This window comes from Lathamus discolor, chromosome 2 (assembly GCF_037157495.1).
Source record: "Lathamus discolor isolate bLatDis1 chromosome 2, bLatDis1.hap1, whole genome shotgun sequence".
NCBI lineage: Eukaryota > Metazoa > Chordata > Aves > Psittaciformes > Psittacidae > Lathamus > Lathamus discolor.
In genome coordinates this window covers 141,757,615-141,763,614 of record NC_088885.1, presented here as the reverse complement: position 1 = coordinate 141,763,614, position 6,000 = coordinate 141,757,615, and the positions used below count along the sequence as shown (strand labels likewise).

The window sequence follows — 6,000 nt, the reverse complement described above, 5'->3', positions numbered from 1 at the left end:
TTTATCTACATTTTAATAGGTCAGCGTGAACATATGAAGTGTATTAAGGTGGACTGCCTTCCTTATTAAACTTACGTGAATTTGTCAAAAGCCCTTAGCTGTTGTATGCAATAGGGGCTGGAAAGCCATGCATGATTGAGGTCATGCATCCAGCCAGTTTGTAAGATGATCCCTCTGTACGGAGCCATCAGCCATCCCTAACATAGGGGCGCACTCATACACGCATTCCTGTCAAGTCATCTTGTGAAAGGCTGCTTGCTTCCAGCTTGGCTTGAAAGTGCAACCTTAATAAAACTCACTGAAGCCTGAGAGAAAATAGCAGTTCTGCAGCAGATAGTGTAGGGGAAAGAGACTGGGATATGCATATGCAGCTGACTAAAGCAGGCTACATGCTGGACTGTAACAGAGAGGAAACAATAAATCTTAACTACTATGCAATAAATATTCCCAATTTTAACTAAGGAATCTATCCTCGTAGTGAAATTAAAAAAACAACAGTTTATCCAAGCTTGATTACCAAAGTGCTCTTCTCCAGTCCTTTTTCCAAAGACTTCAAGGGAAATTAAGAACAAATTTAAAGAAAGACGAAGAAAAAGTTTTTGTTAAAGCAGGAAAGGAAAGTAATAATATCATGTCAGTTTTCCTTTCCTTTGCTTTCCTGGCAGCGATTCTTCCTCATATAGCCTGTAATAACCAGCGTCGGGGTCCAGAAGCCAGTGGGAGAAGATTTAACCGGATTCAGCATGGGCAGTGCACCTACACTTTCATTCTGCCAGAACAGGATGGGAACTGTCGTGAAAGCACGACAGACCAGTATAACACAAATGCTCTTCAGAGAGATGCTCCTCACGTGGAACAGGATTTCCCTTCCCAGAAACTGCAACATCTGGAACATGTGATGGAAAATTACACTCAGTGGCTGCAAAAAGTAAGTGTTTCTTTTTTTCATTTATCACTAAATGGATTTTTTTGGCGACTCTTATGCTGTTTAGGGGTTTCATTAGTTTCTATGAGAACTGAGGTAATAAGGATTGACCTAGTTCGTGGCTGTGTAGGGGAGAAATGTTTCAGCCAGAGTGCACCATTCTTGGTGACATTGCTCTTGGGAGCAGAATTTTCCTGTTGTGAAAGATGCAACTTCTTGAAGTTTTATCTCAAGAGACCACGGATGTTTGTAAGCCAGAGAACACAGAAATCCTCCAGAGACTCTAATGACAGAACTTACTAAGTATTCCTGTAAACTCTCTTACAGCTCACAGATTCAGATCACGTGCCATGCAGGATACCTGCTACTCTGACAGCAAAAAGGAGCATTTTAAAAAAAATCAGCATTTAAAGGCACTAGGTTAAGATCATTGTTCCTCCATAAATAGATCTATATAAATTGTTTGACACAGCTAATTGCTGGAAAAAAGAAGAAAGTATATAGGCATTCATAGTCCTAAAATATCACAGCTAAAGTTTTTAACTGTGTCCATTACACTGGAGTTCAAACAGCTTGTTTTAAATTGTGTTTGTATATGTGCATTCTGTCATAGGAAGGGAAAAAATGGGTTTGAAGGTGTAGCAGTAACTTAGCAGAAGTAATTACTTTCAAGAATTTTTGCAGTAGTTCTAATTTTCTAATGAACTTTTCAGTATTTTATGCATGAGCTGAAGTTTGGGTTTGAGAAGACTTAAATATGTGAATAATTCCACTCATATGAGCAGTCCTATTCACCTTAGCAGATTACTCACTTGTGTAAAATTACATACCTTGCAGGATCTTTTCAAAGCCATGGTAATGAAAATGTCTTGGGATAGCTGACCAGTAAAAATAAATAAACAGTTTTTGTATATAGTCATTTGTAATATTCCAATTCTCACACTGGCATTTTGACCTGGCAAAGCAGAAAATTGAGCTATTGAGGGAAGTAACTAGTTGTGTAAGATGGTACAAGAAAACTACTGTATGTACTCTTTTGAAAGATACATTATTTAACTCTAACACAAGTTCGTCATAAGAATGAGCATCAATAAAAATCTAGTGAAGACTTTAATAGGCGAGCTAAAACTTCCTATTAGCATAGTTAGTTACCTGTGTTATTCACAAGTTTTGTTTCATCCAGGCAGTATGCAAAACAGAAATATGTTAAAAAGCATATACAATCATTCCCCATCCCCCTAACCCTCCTAAAGTCTTCAAAGAGGATTTCCCGGTCTCTTGGTGAATTAACTGTACTCTTTGCATATCTGGCTCTAGCAAGAGAGAAAAGCCCCTGTCAGTAAATATGTAACTGTAAAACAGAATATAATCAAGCATTTATTTTTTAGACTACTTTCCCTTTTTTTTTTTTTTTTTAATATCTTAGTCTGCTTTGGGAATATAATGCTGGAAATGAGGGGATGCCTTTTGTAGAGGAAAGCATTTCTTAAGGAATTATTTTACTATACCTTGGGAGGGCTGAGGCAAGCACTAAAAAGAGGAAAGTTGTTATTTGTGTTTATACACACATGATTTCACTTGAGCAAAGTGCCTGCTGAATCGTGCTTATAAGACTTATTCTGTGTTTGTCCACTAGAGACTGAACTAAGATCACTGTTTCAGTGTGAGCTGAGCATGAAGAAATATGAGTCTCTGGAGTGTGAATGTCTGAGTTAGGGTTAGTCCTCTCACACTTTGGAGGGAAGTGATTAAACAGGTAGGAAGCCCAATGAAAGCAGTTTATATTTGAGGACTGTTTTTTCTGGAGTGATTGTTAAACATGCTATGGGCAGACCTATCCCCCCTCCTCCTTTCCTTCCCATCCCCCAAGCCTCTGCTCCCAGGGGTTTACATAAAACTGGGATTGTGCACATATCCCCATGTGTCAGTTTTCCCTGGAATGAAAGGACTCGTTTCTCTGTGCGATGGAGTATGGCTCACTCTGAACAAATGAGGCTGATGTAGCTCTATTATAGCATCTCTGAATACTGAATTTGCTTTGCTGCTGTTGCCATTACAAAGCATCTCAGCCATAACTCATTTCCTTTCTAAACAAGCATAATGTTGAAGTGCAATGAATATATTACGTAGATAACTCGCATATCATTTTTATACTCTGCATTGTTTTCCCTCCTTATATTTTTAATATCAGATTTAGCTGCTGATACACTAAACAGTATTTTACAGTTGCACCTGCAAAGAACAAAGTAAATAATAATTTATCGTTATAGATCTATGACTGGAAGTGAATAGCTAGAATAAGACATAATGCTTAAGAATTCGAGAAATATTCTGACTTACATAATGGAAATAGCTTTATTACTTCAGGTTATATGTATAACTTTCATTAAAATTGTCCATAGGCTATGTTTGAGTGACTTGTTTTCTCAGCACAAATGCTAGCTTGCAATATTGAAAGACTATTTATTAAGGAAGTTTGGGGAAACATGGCTTGCTTAACTCTGTAGTATCTTAAACTTAAAATGGTTTTCTTTGCTCTCTAGGCTAGCAGATTTCTAGGAGCAAATCAAGTATCAAAGTAAAATAAGAACACAAACCTGAGTGAAGATAAAAATGTGCTTGTCTGGGGAGCCAGTTACTGGCAATTAAGTCCCAGCCTTGTCCATTGACATTTGCATATTTATAGTCAGCGTAACAGGGATTGGTTGGCAAATCAGGGACCCAGCAAACTGCTCTGCACAGAAACTATTCGGAAGAAGATGACTTGGTAAACATTTTTAGCGATTTTCCTAGAACTGTTTATTTTAATACCGGATAGCTTTCCCCATTGTTTAAGCTTGGGTTTCATTTCTGCAATATGTTTATACTAATAGTTCAAAACAAACAGTTCATCACATTCTCCTTCTTGCAGTAACTGACTGGCACACGTGATACTGTTTGGTATTTAATTACAGTGTCTAAGTATTGCCAAAGAGGAGTTACATGAAATGTTATCGTCATATCTTGCTTGGGAACTTTCTGTCAGTCAGCTTGTTGAACTCAAGGCATCAATAGACTCTGTATACATTCAGAATAGGTATATAGATGAATTTTTCACATACTTATCCATCAGTCCAAACAGCAGTAATAGTTGTTATTACAGTAGTAAATTTTACATGATCCACTCGTTCTTTTTTTTTCCTGATCATCACCTAGGTAGAATCATATTAAAGTTTAAAATTAATACTTAATAGTAATGTACAGTAAGAAACTAACACAGCTGTACAAGTTTGAGTTGAAAGTGAACCACAACTATTCTGTCAGCCAGATCCCAGACTTAGATTTCTTAGATTTTTTTCACTTTCTCTGCAAATATTGATGGCATAACTACACTTAAACCAAATAGAGAAGCTTCCACTCACTTCTCTTTGCCTTCAAAGTGCCTGTTCTGTCACCAACTATAACAGAAGTATAAAATGATGAGCCAGTTTCAGTCATTAAAGAAAGAAATTATGAACAATTTTTTCTGGGGTACCTGTAGTCATTTGATAGTCCACTTTAAAGTTTATTTTTCCTATTGTTTTGATAAATTATTTGTCTATGGCGTTCTTTGTGCTTTTTATTGACTTCCATATTTTACAGAAGTAAGATCACAAGTGCTCACTTGGGTTTTAAGCATGTAAGGAATCTAGATTTTGAAGGGGACCAATCATTGTATAGAAGAAAGTAGCTTTTGAAAAGACTGGTATCTGTCACTGTGTGCTGTGGCTCTACTGAAAATCTGAAATAATAATAATAATTTGCTTATGTGTGTGGATTGTGCCTTGGATTTTATATTGTTTGCTGAAGGTGGGAAAATTCCTTATATGTCATTCTTGCTGTGAAGTTGCGTGAAAATGTGATAGAGCCTGCCTTGAATAAGGCATATCCAGAGTTGTCATAATATCCTATGAGGCAAATTTCTATTAATACAAAGACAGAGGTGCCATAGTGTGTGCAAAATTTTGTCACATTAAGAAACCAATATTCCCTAGTTGAATGAATACAAGAAATAGTAAAAATTGTATTTAGGCTTATGTCTCACTGGGCATTTTGTAATGTATCATCTGACCATAGTTTCCATATAACATTTGGATGATGAGTGCAATCAGGAGATCCATGATGAACTCCTGTTAATTTTCCTAAATAAAAGCAGTTAATTAGATTTGGAATCTTCTTGTGCTTATATTACTGACAGAGCTGTGTAAGAAATGGTTTTTCAGTAAATCTTTCCTTTTCAAGGTGGACCAAGGCTAAAAAGAAGCAGTGAGAATGTTTAATCCAAAACTGGCCAGTAGCCTCCTATTTGGCATCCAGCTTGAATCTGGATTTCTTGTCTAGACCCAGAGGTTGTTTTCTAGTTTAGGTACTCGTTTTTGCTTCGATGAATTCTCATATCCAAAACAGAGCCTCATCCTAGTGACCTTTGAAATGGAGTTCACACAAACAAGCTTTGAAACAAATGATGGGATTCAAATTAGTGGGATTACTTATATATTATGTACTACTCAATGATTAAGTATATAAAAATGGAATTTAAGGAGCAAAAGTAAGTTCATGGAAACAAACTAATTCAAAGAAAATTAATGTTTGAGTGTAAAACCAAAATTGCTTATTTACCTCCAAACAATCTCTTGGCTAATAACATGCCTGCACTTCAAAACAGTATTAATCACATTTCTGAAGTCGTTGGGATAATTTGAGGTACCCACAAGAAAGAGGCAAGACTTTAAATGTGGAAATTCCTGAAAGCGTTATATTTATTTGGGGGATAACCAATTTGGCAATGTTGTAGCTTTTTTTTTTAAGAAGTAGAAGGGCAATCCCACATGTGCCACATTTGGTAGTAAATTACTTACCAAAAGAGTATTTCCCAAGCTTGGACAGAAGGTTTTACATAATGTGCAGTAGAACCTGAGTATGTTTGTTTCCAGTGATGACAGCTGTAATTAGGAACTTTCTGGTAACAATAAAATATTACATTTATTAGTCATCAGAACTGTCCAACCGACATGCCCAGTGGGAGATCTCATTTAGAGCACTGAGAGCTTTTCTAA

The 6,000-nt window shown here is 36.5% G+C and overlaps 1 protein-coding gene across 1 annotated transcript in view; it reads left to right on the top strand.

The window, feature by feature from the left end:
* The first annotated feature begins 236 nt into the window (after window positions 1-236).
* ANGPT1 (angiopoietin 1) overlaps window positions 237-6,000 on the top strand; it is a 168,885-nt gene continuing 163,121 nt past the window's right edge. Inside the window, exon 1 of the mRNA XM_065668804.1 lies at window positions 237-928. Within this exon, the coding sequence (XP_065524876.1) occupies window positions 632-928 (297 nt within the window). The 5' untranslated portion in view covers window positions 237-631. The remainder of the gene's footprint in view (window positions 929-6,000) is intronic.